A 20,445-nucleotide genomic window follows, 5' to 3' on the forward strand; every position below is an offset into this window, starting at 1 on the left:
GGCAGCGTGACAAGCCTGCAAAACTGATCTTGCTGCACTCATTTCTGGTGCCTTTGCCACCCAAGTCTGACAAGTCCTTGGATTTGTTATTGCCGTAACGGAAGGCAGACTCAGCTAACAGCCTTGTCTTATGCCATTTAAGGTGAAAACCCCAAAATACCACACCGCACTGCTTTGCTCTCTAGTGTTCTCCAATTTTACCAATTAGCTTAGCTTTCTGAGAGGTCAACAGGGCAGCAGGAGGTCAAGCAGACACAGAAGCTTCTCTTCGATCATGTGCAGAGCTGAGTTTAAAAAAGTAAAATTATTGACAGCATAGTTCCTTCTTCTGAGAAGGAAGTTTTATTGGATATGCTTAATGTTTCCATGAAAAGCAATTGGCATATAATATTACAAGTAGCTGCTGCTGTGTTTCTGTGTGAAAAGCTCAAAGTCTGGAAACAAATACTGATATTTAGGCCACTGTATGTACCGTATTTTGATCAAACTATCTGACATGCCTCCTTGTTTTTGCAGGCTGCTTACTTGTTGTATTTAAATCAAACAAAAAAGCCAACACCGGGAGAATTTTCAGCAGCTGTTGGACTAAATATCAAGCACAGGCGAGCAAGTTTAATTAGTTAACTTAGAATGTTGTGTGATTATCTGTGACCAAAAGTTTGCGGTCAGAATTGTAGAAATCGTAAAGTTTGTAAGCAGGTCACTCCTGTGATTGGTGTGTGTTGGACAAAGAGTGTTTGTTTTTTTTAATTAATCACCCAGTAGATTGTGGTAGTTTTGTGAAAAATGCAACAGTAATACTGCAGTAAATCAGTAAAGAACATCAGGATCTCTGAAGATGTGCAGTTCACCCTCCTGTGAAGCTTTTGGTTGCAGCTCATTTCTCACATCTCCCAGCAAGAGGATGAAGCACGCTACAGATTTAACAACATTGCTTGTGTCGTTATATTGGTTTCTGATGCTTGGCAAGCCTTGAATGCACGTGTTCTACTCTTGTTGTGGTCATAGCAGCATATAAGAACTATTTTGTGACTCCACATCACACTGTTTATTGACAAAGGTCAGATCCAAACGATAGAACACATTGTCGGGAATTTAAGAGTGTCTCGATCTAGCTTTGGAACTGTTAAAGGAGTCAGTTTTGAGCTTTTTTTTGGTCTTTATTCTTGTAGGCCTTGCGATTTAAGAGTCCTATATTTATACATTTCTTTGCACTAAGCACATCAAACTTTCTTTGTGTAAGCTGACTCAACAAAACTAAAAACCACGCTCAGAAATAAATGGTGGTTGTCTTCTTTGTTTGTTCATCTAGGTTGTCTTCATCAGTTTTTGTGCACGCGCCCATAAAAGGGGGCATTTGACACATCATTTGACTCTTCTTTAGTACAGAATTGATAGATAGTGTACTGCCTACTTTAGTCAAGAGGAAGAAGTTGTTGTAACGGAGAGCTATGAAGAGTTTAAAATAGTTGTTTCGACCAAAATCACTGTTGCTGCAAATAAGGGAAGACTGGAGTGCTGGTAGAAACCTGTTAATCGTGTAAGATATATTTATTTACGACAGCGGCACGTTGGAGCTCTTGTGCTTCATACCTCAAGAAGTGCCTTTGACACTGTCCCATAGTTAACATTATCCAAAAATCCCTTCAATTTTTGGACAAATCAAAGTGAAACCAATAGATGACTGAGTTTTCTAATTTGTGCAAGTTCTCCATCACCAACTAAATGGTGTGGGTTTCCATGGCGATGAGACCCATCTGGTCGGTTCACTGGCTTTATTCGTGTAATTCCAATAAGTTTGCAGATATAACACATGGAGAACAGGAAATGAATTGGAGGGGGAAAAAAAGTGGTTTAAATCCCAAGCATTAGTTACCATGGTAACCTGCCCAGGTTAGGACATTGAAACTGGTTTTATAGTTTTTATCTCCCTTCAAAATGCACTCCTCAGTACTGGATGACTACAATGAATGATCACAGGTGAATAGAATAGAGTTTTATTGAAATGTGCATGGGTGCATCACAGTGCAGGTACACTGGAGTTCTTGGTGGGTTTTCTTGAGTCAGCTTTATATACAGGGGGAAAATAAAATAATGAAAAAGGTAAGAGAAGTAGTAATAAAATAAGAATAATGCAATACTTATTATAAAAATAAAAGCAGGACACAATATTTTAATAAGAGCACTTTGCATTTAAAACCAAGTTAGAAAAGTGTAAACAGAATATCTAACGAAGTTTCTCGTCCGAAGGCAAAATTTCAGAGCTTTAGTGAATTGATATTCCTGTTGTGTCGACCATCTTCTGATGCATTTACTGAACCGGTGGCTTCTCTTCTCTGCCTCAGCCGACACACGTTCTTTGGAGGCGATTTCTGTTTATTACAGCCCTTTACAGTCGACACAAAATCTTCCATCACCCAAGACTTGTAGTCCTACAAAAATTAAACAGTGGCTAACCACATTAGAATGGGAAAGTGAACTTATAAGTGGAAGTATATTACAGTTAATCACGCATATTACAACTGCACAATCTCGCTTACCTCTTTCTCAGAACACATGAACAAAAGGGGAGATGTAAGGCAGAAAAGCTCATTTATATGACGGCGTGGGGCAGCTAAAAGTGCATATAGGAGAGTGCAGGGACTCCCAGCGAAGATTTTACACAACAACTGAGAGAAGGACCAAACTTTGTGCAATTATAACAATAAACATAACAATAAAATAAAATATATATGGTATATTATATATTACTAATACCATAATACATGTATAATTAACCCACAACCACTGCTGCACAACTTACCCTGTTACACTTACACTGTAGTATTTGAGTGATCTTTGTATTTATGTATTTTTTTCAAGGAAATGATGCTTTGATCATGGTAATATGTGTCGCTGTTCATTAGTATGCAACTGAAGTAATTCGTTTATCATAGTGTAGTAGCGTTTTGCACCACGGGGTGGCGATATTTGCAAAACAATTGCATCTAATTGGTGGAATGTGTCATGTTTTTTTTTTGGTTGCACAGTATAATTTTTTGACAAAATGTTGTGTCCTTGGAAGGTTATAAAACATTCTTTTCTTCCATTTTTTATGAGTGGTGATTGTGACTTATTTTCATTAAAATATCTAATTTATTTTAATGCCGTGACGCTGTAGGAAGGCGTTAAATGTTGTTTTTTTGTTTTTGATTTTTTTTTAAATGTATTTTTATTTTTTTCGTGGGGGATATATGCGTGTTTTCGTACGTCAGCATCCGTCTGGCGTATTACAGGATGAGAACATCCCGAGCCTGGGAAGTTCACATCCCTTCATCAGCATCCAGCATCTTTTTTTTTTTTTCTTTTTTTTTGCCCCTACCGTCGGTTCATCTGCCCCCCCTCCCTCCCTTCTCGTACCCCAAAGGGTTTCGCGAGCGCGCACGCGTGCGAAACTGCGTGGGAATGGCTGTTTGTGTGATCGAGGGGGTTGGGCCGCTTGGAGCGAGCGGAGAGCTGCATGAGTTTGTAATGTCCGCCATGTTGGCCATGGCGTATTGAACCGGGGAGGAACAGCGGAGCCTACGAGAGAAAGAGACCGACAGAGAGCGACCGAGACCCGGGCCTGCCCGGCTCTGTTCGCGCTGCTACGGACCTCAAGCCTGCCCTCAATCGACCGGCTGACTCAGAGACCGTCACAGATTCATCCATGAGAACTCGAGGCAGACCTGCTGTTATTCCTAGCAGACCGAATAGATTTATGCTGCATCTTTTATTATAAAAAAAATGAGTAAATTGTCGTTTCGGGCACGGGCGCTGGATGCTAGTAAGCCCCTGCCCGTCTTCCGCTGCGAGGATTTGCCGGACCTGCACGAGTATGCCTCAATCAACCGGGCAGTGCCGCAGATGCCGACTGGGATGGAAAAAGAGGAGGAATCGGTATGTTTTTTCATTGCTGCCCGACTGGTGGTGGATCGCTTTGGCGGTGTTTTCGTATCGAGGGGCGCCACTATGTTGCCTGCGCAAGCTTGTGCAAAATGGCCGCCATATCTGCTCTTTCGTGCACACGACAGATCTCGACGAATATTCGATTTTACCGGGCCGTTCCGCCAAGAGGGTCATTATAAGGCGACAACACAACGATATTTTATTCGTAAGCCGGGTTGTGTCCATTTGTTTCCCATCAAACTGTACCCGAATGCACAAAGAAGTCACGTGACTTGTCTCTGTTCCACCATTTTGTTGACTTTCTCTGTGGTGAAGGCGAGCGGGGATAGGCCTCGGACGGGCTGTACTTTCCGTGAACGGGTGCCAGGGGGAGACACTGAGCCCCGCAGCCCGGTTTGACAGCGAGGTGTTGCGTGTTGACAGCTCCAGCCCGTACCATGTGTGCTGCACTGAGCAGCCTGTTTTTTGTTTTTTTTTTGGCGTAGAATGCAGAGAGGGGGGAAAAAGAAAATCCTGCCCTCTGTTTTAATAACAGTTCACACCTGCAGAATTGCACGTTGCATTTGGAGCATAATGTGTTGTGACATACATGGTACAGCAAGCGGAGTGATGTCAGAGGAAGCATTACATCTGGTTTGGTCACTGGGTGCACGATTATAGTGTTGTAGCCATATTTAAAGGGATTTTGCTGTCAAGAATTGACAAGAAATGCACATGCAACAGTAGTAACTGCACAAGATGCACACTTTAATATATACAGACGTACGTCCTTTCAGTGTGCAGCTCAAACGGTTGTGACCTCAGTGACTATTTTGCAACAGACTGGTGTTGTAGCTTTATTTTTTAAAGTGATGTCTTTGATTAAAAGTGACAAGGAAGGTATTTTTCAACAGTAATAACTGTACAGATTGCACATTTGAACATATACAGATGTGCTTCCTTAGTGCGCAGCTTGTAAACAGTTGTGAATTCAGTGACTGTTTTGCAACAAATTGGTATTGTAGCCATATTTTAAGTGATTTTTTTTAAATTAAAAGTGACCGGAAAGGCATTTTGCAACAATCACTGCACAAATTACACATTTACAGAGAGATAGACATCCTTTATTGTACTCCTTGTAAACAGTTGTGAATATAGTAACTATTTTGCAAGAAACCAGTGTTGTAGCCATATGTAAAGTGGTTTCTTTTATTTAAAGTGACAAGAAAGGCATTTTGCAATAGTAGTAACTGCACAAATTGCATATTTTAATATATACAGATGTGCTTTTTTTAGTGTGCACATTGGAAACTGTACACAAAGTCACTTTTTATGCAGTTGTCATGCAGAATACTGTTGCCATAGTGTCAAAAAATCAGCTTTAATTACTTGTGAACTGACTATTTCATCCTTGTACTCACTGGGAGCACGGTGATTGTGTTGTAGCCATAGTTAAAGTGATTTTTTTAAATTAAAAGTAACAAGAAATGCAATTTGTTACAGCAAGAAATGCAAATTTTTATATATTCAGACATGCTTTTTTAGTATGCAGCATGTAAACACTTGTGAGCTCTGTGACATGAGTACACAGAGTCACTTTTTGTGCAGTTGTTCAGTGTCACAAATCAGCTTTAATTACTTGTGAACTGGCTTTATTTGATTCTTTTGGTCACTGGGTGCACTGTGATAGCATTGTAGTCATTCAAAGTGATTTTATTGATTAAAAGTGACAAGAAACGTAAATTGCACCAATAATACCTGCACCAAATGCACATTTTCATTGATATGTTCTTCTTTCAGTGTGCAGCTTGTAAACAGCTGTGAATCTGTAATCTAAGTGCACAGAGTCGCCTGAAGTGCAGTTGTTGTGCAGGATATTGCTGCTGTGGTGTCTTAAATCAGCCTTAATTACTTGTGACTGGCTTTATTGGACCCTTCTGGATACTTGGATTGTCAGTAAGAGCTGTAGTATTATTACAGATCAGTTCAGTTTTAGGATTAAACTGGGATTTGTGTGATATTTACTTAAGCTTGTCTGAATTTCAGCCAGAGAATCCCGACTACATCCCTGCTCTTGCGCATGCAAGTTGGCGTTTAATGGTGGTCGAATTCAAATCACAGGCAAATGTAGAGATTTACATTGTCATTGTAGATGCGTTATGTTCAGGCATACATTTTCACCCTAAACATTGTCATGTTGCATGTACCTGTGATGCAACATTTGAAGTGTGAACACAGATCAAACAGCCTTTCTATTTGCGTCCATATGCCGTCTACATTGTGTAGACTTAACATACTAACCCTCCTGATTTATAGTGTTTACCTGAGCTGATGGCTGGTTATTATTTCTGACTGTAGACGGAGTTTTAATGGCTGGCTGTTATTTACTACCCCGCATGCTCCGCTGAATTCCTCCCGGGCGCTTCTGTGCCGCCGAGATGCCTCAGCAGACACAAACACAAGGAAAGCACAGACGGGGTGCAAAGTCAGCAGAAATCCTGCCCCCCTGCCGGCCCTCCCCCACCTACTGTACACACAGACACAGCGGCATTACATAACAGTGTGACAGAAGAGATAAAGAGGACAGTTTTACTACAAGGCTGTGCGTGGCTTAGCTCCCTGACCCACATCCTGTCCGGCAACAATGGCGTGCAGCTGCGCCGAGCTGGCTAAATGACCACACGCCGGCTTGAGAGGCGTGTTGATTTTGCTCGTAAATAGGTAAACAATTTGTGAGCAGTCATAGTGTGTACATACAGACGTTGGCCTGTCGTGTTCAAGCCGTCGCTTCACCTTGTGGAGTGTAAGCAGGATCTATAAGCAGTTGACTTTTCACTTTGTTTATGTCATCAAGCGCCTTTGTGCGTCTGCCTCAGCAACGTTCACAGCTTCATACCTGACAGAAATAATTAACCTCCAACAAAACAGTCTGTGCACCGTGAGTAATTGCAGCGGTACCGGAAACACGGTATTTAATTTGCTAATACTAATGATAATGTGCTTGCACCATTATAGCGTAGAACAGTTCATCTACAGTGCAGCTTTTCAACCAGATAGAGCTCTGGTTTTGTGCATCAGTGCTAGGTTTGTAGAATTAGTACACCGTGTACATGCATTTTGATGATGGTGGCCAAAAATAGCATGTTTTTTTTCTCATGTAAGAGTCTGTAATGGTTGCAGTCATGCTTGTAGTTGAGTATGTGGAGCCGCGTTATGACTGAATCTTCGTCTTAAAATATGCAATGTAGGAATGAAACGTGATGCATTGTAAATGGCTGACAATCAAGTAACATTAGAGGTTTATTTCCTTCAAACTTAGATCTATCAGACATACATCAGCCATTTTTCTGGCTATAAAGTGAAAATGTTCTCGCATATTTTAAAATACCACAAATTAATAAACAGTTTTCATCATTTAAATGAAATAAACTTGCTTCAGTGCCTATTTTATCCTTGAGTTGAAGTAACACATCCTTGTTCTAGCGCCTCTGTGCCACTTAGATGTGGTCGTTTTGGTGTTTTGTGGTTGCACATTAAGGACGACATTGATCCTTCTTTGAATTCTCGCTGTTGTAAAACATCACTAAGTTTTTCTGTCTGTTTTAACAGATGTAAAGGAATGTTGCTGCTTTTGTGGGTTTCACACAAGGTGTATGCCTCGGTTTACCAAGAAGATCGCAGTCCTCAAGACTTCCTCGCCTTCCTCCGGTCGGCGTGAGCTGAAAACACCTGCTGGAGGCCGCACTTTTGTTGCCATGGCAACTTTTATTGGAGTCATCTATTTTTCTTGGGAACATTTAATGGAAGGATGCGTGGTGCTGTGAGAAATAGATTTTCATTTGTCTCTCCACGTTCTGCATCTGTGGCTGTGACAAAAAGCAGGACTGCCACTGTGCAAGTCTCTGCAGTCCCAGAACATTTTGTGTAGGAAGAGCAAGAGAATTGGAGGTTCGATATTAGTTTGTGTTCTCCGGAGCTGGAGGCAGGAGCAGTTAGGAGCTACTCTGAAGCAAAGTTTTTCAGGATTTGTCCCCCTTGTGTGTCTCTTACCAGACTGCATTTACATTCCCCCTGGTTTGCTCTCGAAATGTCTTTGAACGTTTGACTTTTCTCATTTTAAGTACAGGTTTTCAGCATCAGCAAGCTATCAGGAAAGGCTTTTTTCCAGAGCAAACATGCAGAAGTGACATGTCAACTTCTAAAATTTGCCAAAAACAAATATTTGCAGTGTGTCCTGCGATAACCGAGTTCGCTCCTTGCCGTGTGCCATTCACAAAAAGCCTTTTATCCGCAGTCACCCGATTCCTCAGCAGAGGAAATCCCAGGCTGTGAACCGCGGTTGTGAGGATCACAGCTGCGAAAGATCAGGATATCTTAAGGTCAGATGAGGCTCAGGGCAGCCTGCTGTAACCCGCCGTGGTTATATCCTCTCCAGAAGCCTGCAAAGGCAGGTCTGGGCCAGGCTTAGATTTAATTGGCTCCTTGCGTGTACGTTTATGCAGGTTCCTTAGCTCACAAAGCTCAGGGTTCATCAGCATGTCAGGCAGCCAGGGGTTCACAGAGAGCAGCTTTTTGGGGATGTTTTAGACAGGTTACACGAGGGAATAGACACTCCACTGTGCCTGTTCAGAGAGTTTCCATCAGATCACACTATAGACGGCTCTCTGGTGAAATCTGTCCTTGTTTGTCAACAGAGTGACGAAACTACAGCCCATAAAAACATGCCAGGTCGCTGTCGCTGAGTAAACGTGGATGCAACATTTATGGATGTTTGGAAGAAGCAAAGTGTTTAATGGCCAAGTTTATTCTACGTACAGATGTGCAATAGTTTTTACATAATTCTTGCGTTAAATGCAGCATGACCCAATTGAAATTGAGTTTGCTGTATTGTCAAGCATTTTGTTGTAACTCGGCTGCATATTCAAAGCCAATTCTTTTGCAGTTGGCGTTTCATGTCATTGAGATCTGGGAATGGAGAACCACAGCCTCTGTAGTTTCTAGACCGAGTAATGAAGGGGTTCTTAAATGCATGATGACACGAAGTAGTTGGCTAATTGCAGGAAGTTGTGTGTTTGTGGGCAGTGAAACATGGCTGCGCGAAGTTTGTGGCTGGACAGTCTGCACACATAGCAGCAGTCGTAGCCAAATACAGCGCTTTGTTTTCGTCCTGAAGCTGTGATTTTTGAGTGTGCGAACATGCCGAACTCGTGCCAGCTGAGCTTCGTGATAAATTATGAGCGATTTGCGAGCACACGGCGATTTGTTTGTGGTACGCTGCGTGTTTACATCCCACACTTGTTTGGAGCCACAAGAAACAAGCAGGTTGGGCTTCGGGAGGTCGCGGATGAATCCTCTCGTGAACGCTTTTGCAGCTTTCCCTGTGTTTTGGTTGTGGGAGAAAGTATACAGCGCCGGGCTTGATAAGCTTACCAGGGGCAGATGGTTCAGCTCTGGGCACACGCTGTGTCCTTTCATGCCAGCTCACAGCTCTGATATGGTTCTCCTGTTACTCCGTGCAGAGCTCCTCGTGGCTTTGGATTGTACTTAAGGCCCTAATCACTTCAAGCTCCCACGCAAATGTGGAAGTGTGCGCAGTTGAATAGTTTTCAGGTAATGGGAAAATTAGCCATGCTGAGATATGCTGTCGTATTTGCCAGCCACAGTTGGTATGTCATCGAACGCTGACCCATATTTCAAAATCCGGCCAAGGAAGTGGTCGTGAAAAAGTGTGCTCTGTGTAAAATGAGTAGGAGCTCTGTTAAAGTACTTGTTAGAGTAAGATGGGTCTCGAGTCAGTTTGACTGAATTGGCCATCTGTTGCATCAGCTACTTAGAATAGGCCTACAAATGTTGTGTGCTACGGACTGAGCATACATTAGTAATGAGCTGCATTACCTTTATGCAGATCTTGATATCATTCAGTAGCAACAATGTTTGTGAAGTAACATCACTAATATGTTATCCAGACGGTGTGTTTATGGAAAAAGCAGACGTCTTTTTAGGTGACTCTCAGATTACATAATACAAAAACATTGTGTGCTCGCTGAGTTCAAGAGTCAAACTGTCTGAGTCATTTGCCCACGTCCTTGTTTGTGCTGCCAAGAGTTAGTAAAACTTCCGGATTTGCTGCATGAGAAGCTCGCAGGTATTTAAAATATGGTCTTGGGCTCGTTTCCACCCGAGAGCTGCAGCGAATAGAAATGAGTCACTGTTATGAATGATCGTAGGTTTACCTGTGCACTGCTTGGAACTGACGTCTTTGCCAGAAAACGCACGCTCCAAAGTACAACTGTGAGGCTCACCTTTGGCAAACTCGCTGACATTCCACTACGCTTACTTTAACTCCTACACCGTTGTTCTGCTGATGACTCATTCCTCCGAGATACGTCATTACTGCGTTGGTATACAATATATAGGCGTTACTTATTATGACAAATGGTATGTTCTTCCTGCTTAGAGCAGCAGAGACTAATGGTTACAGATTACATTTGTTATCAGAACTAGGAAATGCAATAAAAACAGTGGGATTTAAAGGGTTCAGGCAGATATGTGACTGCAGCAAGTTGAAATGCAGGTTTTTTTAATAGCGGCCAGAAGGTATTGCACCTAATTTACTACAGCAGTTTTCCTACATACCGTCTACTCCAATGAGAGGTAGTTTTTGTATAGTTGTGCTGAAACTCAAGATTTATGCTGCAGTTTCTTTGTTAATCCGTCAGTAGTGTTATATTCTGTCGAAGCTTGGTTATCTTAAACATCTGAATGGTTTGTGATCTTCTGAAAGAGGCTAGATTCCTGCATTCAGTACGTCTGGAAAATGACAAATCGTTAAACTCACAATGAAGCGGTGGTATTTTTTCATCGTTTAAATCAGTCTCGCTCATCTGTATTCCCGTCACACACCGTTGTACATGCCCGTCGATGCATATCCACGTAATAAAGTGAGATTTCTGGGAAGCACTTTATCTCCACAGGTTGAAAAATGTGATATTCAGTTGTGAAAATGTCTGCAGGAGCGTTTAAATTGCAGCTTATTTTGAACAGCTGTTTTTTTCCCCCCTCTCTCTTGCAGGAGCACCATCTCCAGCGGGCCATCTCGGCGCAGCAGGTATATGGCGAGAAGCGGGACAACATGGTTATCCCCGTCCCCGAGGCAGAGTGCAACATCACGCACTACGAGTCCCTCTACCCCGGGGAGTTCAAAATGCCAAAGCAGCTTATTCACATACAGCGTGAGTAGTAGGCCGCTTGCAACTGGATTATCTGCTTAGCTGCGTTGGTGGTCTGTGAGCACATGGCGATGATGTTGCCGGTCGGTGTTCATCGGACGGGTTTATCTTGCCGATTGAGAGATTCATGGTGTTTCAGTTCAGGAGTAACTAATTCACAGCTGCTGAAATCGTCTTCATGTCGGTTGCTGTTTATCCAAGTGTGATTTGTTTTCTGGTCCCTGCAATGAAGGAAATAAAGCATCTGGAGAAGGGTGCTGAATAAACAGACCATAAGCTAAAGTGAAGCAGTGTTTCTCACCAAAAATATGAGAACAAATTCCTTTTGTCTGCCGTGTGCAGCAGCAATTATCTACACTGTCTGAATTAGCGAAATGTCACGCTGAGGGACCACTGTTGCGCGTGTTTTCACCCCAACTTGGCAGCTGTGTCGCTCATTTATCTAACAGTTTCGATACGTGAAGGTGAGAGGGAGTACTACAAACTTTTCCACATGCCCCAGGTTTTGGCAGGTCACCGTGTTAATTATAGTGGGCTTCTGGTAATGGCTGTGCAGTAAACATTGGTTTTTATTCAGCCACAGGTCACGGGAGCTGATGGATCACAACAGACAGTGACTGTTAGCGTTTTACCAGACTAATTTGTTGTTTTCTGGAGAGGCTCCAGTCCATGGGTGGAAATTCTGGCTGGATCAGTTGGCCAAAAACTGCATGCCACAGGCTATATTTATGAGCGAGTGCCTGGTTAAGATCACAGCTTGGATACTCGTGATTGTCCCGGAGCAGTGCTTTATTGAGTTTGCGATGGCGCACAGCTAAACTTGAGTGCAGAGCTTTGTCATGACAAAATGTCGTGTTTATTTTTGAGCAAAGTTTGGCAGCAGATGAGGATTAAGGCTACAAGAATGTATACCCCGTGGCTTGTGTTTATTGACTTTGCCTGAAATACACAGTTGCAATCTAATCACAATTATAAATCCATGTCACATTTTCAGCTTAGCCTGAACATAACAGATTATACCAAAAATACGAGTAAAGATGGAAAAGCGTAGATTTTCTCAGTGAAATGTGTCCCAACTTATTTCATATTGATTCATAAGTCTGATGCACAGTGCAGTCTGTTCAAATATTGTTTACAAAAGTGATGTAGCCTGTGTCTGTCTCTAAAGTAACCAGCTCTTCTTTATCTCACAGCTTTCAGTTTGGATACAGAGCAGCCAGACTACGACCTAGATTCAGAGGATGACACGTTTGTGAATAAGCTGAAAAAGAAAATGGAAATCACCGCCCTGCAGTTTGAAGAAATGATAGACCGACTGGAGAAAGGCAGTGGACAGCAGGTATTTGTCAGCCTGTGCGGGGAAAGTAGAGGTTTGCATGGGTGCAAACGCATCTCTGGATTTACTTTACAGACAGTAAATACACCCACTGAGGCAGATTTATGGTACCCTCTATTGAATAAAATTGTGGTTTTTACCCTGTATTTTAGGAATTCAAAAAGTGGGTCGTCACGATAGTATTTTCAGAAGTTGTTGACATCTCTGACTTACAAATAGTCCATTCTGATAACAGTTAAACTTGGAAACAAGAGTGTATGAAGGGTGTGGGTTTATAAAGTCTGTAGCTTGTCTGTTCTGTTTATTTTTTTATTTATTATACTCAGGTGATAGGAATTCTTGTTACTAGCCGAGCGCTAGGGCTCTGGCCTTTGCACTAACCTGGTCTCGCCCATGTGTCGCCTCACAGCTCGTCACTCTCCAGGAAGCCAAGCTGCTGCTGAAGGAGGACGACGAGCTGATCAAGGAGGTGTTTGACTACTGGAGCCGCAAGAGGAAAACCTGTAAGGGTGGCTGCCTCATCCCCAACGTCAAGCAGGAGAAGAGGGATGGATCGAGCACCAGCGACCCTTATGTGGCCTTCCGCCGACGGACGGAGAAGATGCAGACCAGGAAGGTAGGAGCGAGAGAATGTGGCGAGAGAAAGCAAATAGAATGGACTAAGCTGTGGTAAACTTATTAGGGGTTCTTTATGACTTGGCTTAGGGAGTTATCCGTGATCTCAAATGGGCATGTTTTGGCAGTTTTCTACTTAGAAAGCAGCTCTGGCACTATTGGCTGCCAAAATGCATTCCCCCTGGTCCTTCACCTGCATTTAGAGGAAGCCTTTGAGGGATAAAAAGTAATTTAGAATATCTGTAGCACCATGGGACCACAGTCATGCTCTATATAGTGTCGATTAGATTATATATATTGCACCATTATGCTTTTTAAAAAATGTGTTAAAAGTTTCAGCCACTTGATCTCTAAAAAGTTCCAGTGTGGATGGAAGCGGTTGTAGCGTTGCTGAATCATCACCGTTCCGTTTTCAGAATCGCAAGAACGACGAGGCGTCGTACGAGAAGATGCTGAAGCTGCGCAGGGACCTGAGCCGAGCCGTCACTATCCTGGAGATGATCAAAAGGAGGGAGAAGAGCAAGAGGGAACTGCTGCACCTCACACTGGAAATCGTGGAGAAGAGGTAAATGTGAAATTGGCCTGAAAAGAGTTTGGTTGTGTTTTGCTGGAGTTGCCTGCGCTGCGAAAACTGCCTTGTTAGGCGAGCAGCTGCAATCAGGGAAGCTTTTTTTATTCGTGTTTTGGATGCTGTTGTTTGTGGAACGCTCTTCTGTTTGGATGAACAGGTTTGAGGTTTTATTTTGATAAATATTTTAGGTAATATTGGGTGCCCATGTCCTGTTGTTTTGGGCTTTTGGATGTGCTTTTAAAATGCTGGAGACAATGTGGCGTTTTTGACGGCTCATGCGGTGAACCTAAGTGTTTGATTAGGCTTTTGTTTACGCTTCAAGTAAAAATCCAAACCAGCCACATATTTTCCTTAACGTCAGGCTTCGCTGCTCCTGTTAATTGGGAGTGCTGTTATATACACTGTTTTTTTGGGTGCATTATCAATTTAGAGTTCACCCTATGTATTCATTTAAATGAGTTCTTTGTGCCTCCTGGAGTCATATTTCCCCCAGTCTGTTAGGTAGTGCACCAGATTATGTTTCTGTAATAAAAGCATGTTTGTAGAGATAAACTTTTTTGTTCTCCTGGCTCTACTCTGAATTGTTGTGGTGTGTTTTTTTTCTTTCCTTTCCCTCCCGGTGGAGCCTCTGCGATCCATCTAAACATGACATCCGAATGGAATGAATTTCCTCTGAAAGTAGCTGTCAGTGTGAGCTTAAATTGGACCCTTCTCCTTGAAGTGCTTTTGATTTGTAGTGACATTTCAATTTCCTCTTGTTATCCCGGCCTGGTTTCTGCCGGCGCATCACCACAGCTAGTGTTCACTCCCAGACTGTACCGCTCTGTTCCCAGCGGATAGCTTCTGCAGACCACTTGATGATGTTACGCTGGTTTATAGTGACCTGGGTTTACTGTGTGGTATTTGCAGCCTGTCAGTGGACTGTCTAGGAATTTTTCTATGCACTGAAGTAGAGATTTTACTGTTATAAGCCTCGTCTGTACTAGGGCTGGACCCGAATATCCGTATATTCGGTCGTTGTGGTAGCGTACGAATATTAATTTTGAGATCCCAATGCTTGAAGTTTCCCTCCATATATGTGCTAATGCTAACGCTGTCGGAGTCTGATGATGAAAACCCTGAGGGGCAACATCATCGTCACCCCTCCTCCCCGTTGATAAACTAAATATTCAGATATTCGTCCTTAATTACGATTCAGACCAGCCCTAATCTGCACAGTGTTGACTATTAATCTGTTCCTAAACACTGAAGATAAATTACAGTATGGTATGCACACGTTTATTAGTTTAGTGTTTACCTTTCTGTAAATTCAATTCAGTTTTATTCCTGTAGCACCAGTTACAGGTCAAATTATCCCAAGATGCTTTACAGAACCCATATACCTGAACCCCCAAAGCAAGCCCTAAGTGGCAAGAAAAGCACCCTTTAAACAGGAAAGAAACCAACATTGGTGATGATTAGCTAGAGTTAGAGTTGCAGCTAAGGATGATATACTATTACGTTACTTTTAAACTGACAGCTAAATAAGGAAAGTATGGTTTTTACCTTGCTGATGTTTTGATGCTTTCCTTATTTAGTTATCGGTTTGAAAGGAACGCAATTCTATAACAAGAAATGACAAAATGAACATAGTCCAACTAGCTAAGGATGTTTACCAGTGTGATTTCATTCTGCTTTGACATTCCACAATAGAAATGTAACTGTTGAAATTGCTGAACTCCTTGTTTTTCTCCTTGTCCATCAGGAATGCAATGCCAGACTTTGGCAGTGAGGTGATGGCAGAAGCACTGGCACAGCGAGCTCTGGTGAAGCCCGTCTACACCATCCCCATCATTCCCCTGTCCAGCAGTAACCAGTACAGACACCAGGACCATTTGGACATGAAGGACTACAAGAAGGTACGGCCACACGCCTTCACAACACCCCCGCTTCCCCCTAATCACATCAGGGACAGTACAAGAAATGATTTCCTTCCTTTCAGCTCTGTACGAGTGTGAGAAATGTTATTGACTTCACATTTGCTCTTCACCTGAGTCGATTCACACGTCAATGATAGCCGTTCAATGCAAGGTACTGTCGCACATTGTGCAGAAGAGACCTTGGCATTTTCATGTTTAAAAAGGTACATAATATTGAATGGCAGCTAGGTATAAATTACTGAAAATCCTTGCCTTACTGGGAGCAACATTACTGATTTTTGTTTGGAAAAAAATCAGATTTTTCAGAATGTTCCTTGTGTATTTGTTGAAAGATTACCTAACACGGTTTGGTAAGTAGTTTCACTTGGTTGGAAAACAAAGTGACGGCAATATAAATAACCAGAAATAGAAGATAAATGTTTTCTTTCTACCATGATTAGCCCTCCCTATTTTTTTGCACAGACTCCTTCAATTTTCCAAAACATTTAATATAAAGTTTAGTTTGCATATGCTTCACTGATGTCGCACTTCATTACACAGCAGAGTCGTGAACTCTGTGTCACCTCTCCTCATTATAACCTCATTAGCTCCAGTGTCCAACAGCTCTCCCCCCTGCCCTGTAGGGAGACATCTATTTCACCCCCCCCCCTCCTCCCCTCTCCGTTTCCTCCCCCTCTTACCAGCTGGTTGACTTTTCCCTTTTGTTTACCGACGCTTATTTTCGGTTTAACTCTGCCCCTCCTCCGTCATCACTCTCACCCCAATTTCTTCCATTGATTTGACACAGCAGTTCTTCACTGTCGAGTCTCTGCTCCTCTGTTTGCTTTGTCCCCCCAAAGTCTGAGGACTGAATAGATTCTGACTAATCCTGCTGGAGTTGGAGTCTGTTCAGACAGGGAGGGGTCGTCCCACTGGGGAAGTTGGGGTGAAAGGTGGCACGGGGTGGATTGTGGAGAAGGGGGGAGGACAGCCATCTGGCGAGGCGGCGGCATCTGCCACGTGCTGCCATCTGCATATCAATGCCTCTTTTTACTCGCTGTTGTTTCTCCACACACTCCTCGTGTCCGTGCATAGGCCACCAACACTCAATTACCGCCGAGGCTGTTGTTTCGCTTTCGGAAATGCCCTTTTGATGACACCGACCGCAGCGTAAACATGTTATCTTTTCCTCCCCCCCTTCAAAGCCCGAGAAGACGGAGGCGGTGCGAACCAAAAGGAAATACGAGAAGAAACCCAAAATCCCTCCACTGTCGGCGCCTCAGCATTCGGGGCCCTCTGTGTTCAATCCCAAGGACCTCAACCAGTATGATTTCCCCAGCTCAGACGACGAACCATTCTCACAGGTAACCAAAAAAAATTAAACAGAATGTGATTCAGTTCTCATTGTGATGTGGTTTGAGTGCAATTTTCATTTGGAGGCCGGTATTAAAAAATGACCAAGCAAGGAACAGAAAATGAAAACTGTAATCACCAAGCTAATATTGACTATGCTTCAGCACCTCTACAAATCATGCTTGGCCAGTAATAAACTCCTTCTGTCAGGTTTAAAAGGCCTCGGCTCTTCATTTACTTAATTTTTTTTTGTTGTTGTTGTGTAGATCCATTCAGGTTCCTCAGAGGCAGAAGAGGAGAATGACCCAGATGGCTGCTATGCGTTCAGAAGGAAGGCCGGCTGTCAGTACTACGCTGTGAGTGCCCTCCTGTGACTCCCATTGCTTCTATTTATAGTGCCAACAGCAGGCTGGCCAGTCTGGCTGCTCTGCCTGTTAGTCTTCCACACTCTGCTGGACAGAACAATGCAATAACAGACCTGCCTCTTTCTCGCTTTCTTTGTTTACGCTCGCTTTTAATACCTCGTGTTTTCTCTTCCCTCAGTCTCGACAGGACGAGAGCGGCAGCTGGCCCTGGGTGAGCCCGTCAGAGGGCGGGCTGGGCGACCCACGTTTCCGCTACTGTCTGACCTCGCTGAACGTGCCACGGCGCTGCATAGGTCTGGCACGGCGTCGCGTGGGCAGAGGGGGCAGGTGAGTTCAGGCCGGCGATTCGGTTGCACTCGCTGAGCTTTGTGATGCTCTGCTCTGATGCAGCCGCGGAGGCAACACAGATTGTTTTTCCAGCTCTTGAGCAATTTGGCTAAATCAAAAATGACTTCTAATGTGAGCAGGACTTTGGAGTTTGTGAAGCTTTTCACCCAGTGCATGCTGTCGTTTGTGACGTGGAAGTAGGTTGATGTGCGGCGTATTTATGATTAGACCAAAATCAGAGAAAATGTAGAAATATGAGACGTGTGTAGGAATGCTGCCAGTGTCGATACCGAGACGGAGAAATGCAGCCAAGTGTTGGCTGTAGCTGCCGAGGTTGTTTACCATAGCAGCTCTCTGGCAGGTTACCAGCCTCCAGTTGGCAGCATCATTCTATTATAAATATCAAGCTGGCTGCTGAAATCATGAACATGACAATCCCATTTTGGGATTCACCTGGTTCTGTGGCCTGTAGGCGCATCGGCAAACTTGGAGCAACGGGTCCTGTGGCTCGTCTGGTATCTTCTCAGTAAATACACAGACGGTTGAATGAAACACTGGAGCAGTTGGCCGGTGGCTTCTTCAGTGCCAGGTGTGTTGTGAAGGAGACCAAGTGGGTCACACAATGTCTGTTTCAGCGACACACATGGGATAAACAGCGCTTTTTTTCTGTCTGCGGTGACCTTATGTGCTGCCTCAAGGGAGGTTGAAGGACTGAGATGATTGAATTAAAATGTCTTCTTTAGTATAATGTGTGTTTATGATAGCAAAAGTGTTTTAGTTGCACAGAAATGATCAATTTGTTGGATTGGTGACAAGATGACAAAGAAGAAAACTTAATTAAACCTGCTGCGATCAATAGTTTACATCATCAGTGATCAGGGGACTCCAGCAGGTTTATTGATTATACGTAGGTTTACTGATAAACCGTTTTTGTATCAAGGAATAAACCAGCGGCTTTTTTTTTTTTGCACATCTGCTGAAAACATGTCTGTTTTTTGTTTTTGCTTGTTTGTTTTAAGCTCAAATTTTGTAGAGAAACAAAAGTCTCACAGCCTGAACCAATCAGGTTTCTGCTCTTTAACCTTCCTTCTGACTCAGATTGAACAGAAATAAACAATGAACAACAAACAGCTCAATAATTTCCAAAAACTTTCCTGATTGTCTTCATTGGGGCCACAGTTGAATGTCTCAACAAGGATTTCTTTCACATTTAGTACAGACATGCATAAAATGAACTGAATTGATCCCTCAGAAGAGAAATGTTGCAGCAGCTTGATACGGAAAAGGCATGGAAGAAATACAGAAGTACTCTATTTTCACAATTTATCAACATTCTTTGGCAATTTTAATTCTACAAAGCCCCAGTAAAATTTTAATTTAGCTTCCAATTTGGCTTTTCTTCTGACACCAGCTCCATGGAAACAAACCAGCTCTGCCCTACCTGTGAAAAGGTCCACAAAAACATCACTTGTTTCTCTGTTTTTCTGCATTTTAACAAGCTTAGGCCCACGAGGCTGCAATATCGTTGGAAACTGCGAGTAGAATTGTCATTACATAAGTGTCCTGTCTTGTGTTCATGGAAGGACTCTGTGTTTTGTTTTGTGCGATACCCAGTTATATTTGGTACCGGCCCCACTGGACATTGTAATTACATGAACGGCATTCAAGGAGCAGCCTCCAGTCGTAGCCAGAGGATGTTGACGTTGCACCGTTTATGGCTCCAGCGTGTTTTTCATGTAACCGGACCTCAGTTGGCTTCTGGTTTTTAAATAGCTCGCCGATTCATTATGAAATCTGTGTTTGTTTTCAGGATCTTGTTGGACAGAGCGCACACAGATGTGGACAGCATCTGCCAGAGCCTGGACTCCGACCCAGAGCCCGAACCACTCGCCTCGCCACTTCCAAGCTCTCCGCTCCGCAACTCCAGTGCCAGTACCTCAGAAACCAATACCTCGGACCCAACCAGCTCCTCCCACCTTCCCCCGTCTTCATCCCCCCTGTCGTCATCGACTCCCATGGACCTCAGCCAGATTCTTTTGAACATTAAAGCTTGCCGCTGGAGGCACTTCAGACCACGGACGCTATCCCATCACCCTTTGGGTGGAGGAGACTTGTCTCGCAGAGGATTTAGGGATTTTAGCCGGACGGTGTCAGGACTAACCCGGACCCTGTCTGGAGGAGCCAGCTCCCAGAACCGCACCGGCCCAGCCGCCACTCCTGTCAACGGTCAGTCAGTTGTTTCCTCTGCTGTGCTGCTCAGTGTTTCCTTTTCTGCCTTTACTGTGCATTTCTACACAGAGCTTGTTTTATTGCAATATAAGGAGAAAGGTTTCATGGTATCACTGGAAGCTGATTTAATAAAATTATGAAAATGTGTCATTCTGCGAGGTTAGCGATTCTGGCGGTAATTTTCAGGAGTAAATCCCGATCGCCCTTTGTGCATTCGGCTATAATTAAAGACGGAGCTGAATTCTGTTTGAGCATCAGTCAGAAAGTTTGCCTTCTGTTCATAAGCACTTTAATTAAATGTCAGCATCTATCTCTGCAGAGCCTAGAGACCTGTTGGGAGTGTGGTTTCTTTAGAGGATCCTGCTTTCCTCTGAAACCTGTTGTATTTTTTTCGTAGTTTTAGACAGGTGTTGATGTTTTTAGAACTGCTGCTTGATTTTTTTTTTTTTCGTTTCACATCTCTTTTTCCTCATATAGCCTTTTCTGCCAGACAATTTGGAGAGCTGCTTTTGTGGTGTGAATGTAGAGCTTTCTCTGTGCATAAACTCACATTAGTTGCTGCTGTTTTATTGGTTTTGTGCTTGTGGATATTTCATGGCAAGAGGGTGAAAACGTT

General features: G+C 43.3%; 1 protein-coding gene across 3 annotated transcripts in view; it reads left to right on the forward strand.

Moving 5' to 3' along the window:
* Positions 1 to 20,445, forward strand: part of epc1a (enhancer of polycomb homolog 1 (Drosophila) a) — a 29,646-nt gene that overhangs the window by 1,534 nt on the left and 7,667 nt on the right. For 2 of the 3 annotated variants that reach the window (XM_051940646.1, XM_051940647.1), the window contains exons 3-11: positions 10,979 to 11,138; positions 12,329 to 12,474; positions 12,881 to 13,087; positions 13,503 to 13,651; positions 15,402 to 15,555; positions 16,761 to 16,919; positions 17,175 to 17,264; positions 17,452 to 17,600; positions 19,411 to 19,826. In XM_051940646.1, the coding sequence (XP_051796606.1) occupies positions 11,039 to 11,138; positions 12,329 to 12,474; positions 12,881 to 13,087; positions 13,503 to 13,651; positions 15,402 to 15,555; positions 16,761 to 16,919; positions 17,175 to 17,264; positions 17,452 to 17,600; positions 19,411 to 19,826 (1,570 nt within the window). In that variant the 5' untranslated portion in view covers positions 10,979 to 11,038. Of the gene's footprint in view, positions 1 to 3,409; positions 3,919 to 10,978; positions 11,139 to 12,328; positions 12,475 to 12,880; positions 13,088 to 13,502; positions 13,652 to 15,401; positions 15,556 to 16,760; positions 16,920 to 17,174; positions 17,265 to 17,451; positions 17,601 to 19,410; positions 19,827 to 20,445 lie in introns of those variants that run through there. The other variant, XM_051940645.1, reaches the window with a different exon arrangement.

The sequence above is a fragment of the Acanthochromis polyacanthus genome, chromosome 20 (assembly GCF_021347895.1).
Source record: "Acanthochromis polyacanthus isolate Apoly-LR-REF ecotype Palm Island chromosome 20, KAUST_Apoly_ChrSc, whole genome shotgun sequence".
In the NCBI taxonomy this organism is placed as follows: domain Eukaryota; kingdom Metazoa; phylum Chordata; class Actinopteri; family Pomacentridae; genus Acanthochromis; species Acanthochromis polyacanthus.